Consider the following 233-nt stretch of genomic DNA (forward strand, 5'->3'; position numbering starts at 1 on the left):
GCAATCCCCGAGTTCCTTCATCCCAAGAACGCGAAGGAGGCGCTCGAGGTCCTTCTCAGGCCAAGGGAAGAAGGAGGGAGACATCGGCTGCGAGGACTCCTTCTGCTGTGGACTCTGGCTGCCTTTTCGCGGCCGCCGGGCCTCGAGGGGTGGAGTGCCGATGTCCTTGGATGGGATTTTCGCTTCTATTTGATCTGGAGCAAGAGTGCCATGGTCGTCGGGCAGGTGAGGTG

At 60.5% G+C, this 233-nt stretch overlaps 1 protein-coding gene across 1 annotated transcript in view; it reads left to right on the forward strand.

The window, feature by feature from the left end:
• The window catches only part of LOC119591170, a gene marked incomplete at its 5' end in the record, with an annotated part of 5,335 nt that continues 5,102 nt past the window's right edge, over positions 1–233 (forward strand). Inside the window, 1 exon segment of the mRNA XM_037939878.1 lies at positions 1–225. Coding sequence (XP_037795806.1) covers positions 211–225 — 15 coding nt within the window.

The sequence above is a fragment of the Penaeus monodon genome, chromosome 28 (assembly GCF_015228065.2).
Source record: "Penaeus monodon isolate SGIC_2016 chromosome 28, NSTDA_Pmon_1, whole genome shotgun sequence".
Classification (NCBI taxonomy): domain Eukaryota; kingdom Metazoa; phylum Arthropoda; class Malacostraca; order Decapoda; family Penaeidae; genus Penaeus; species Penaeus monodon.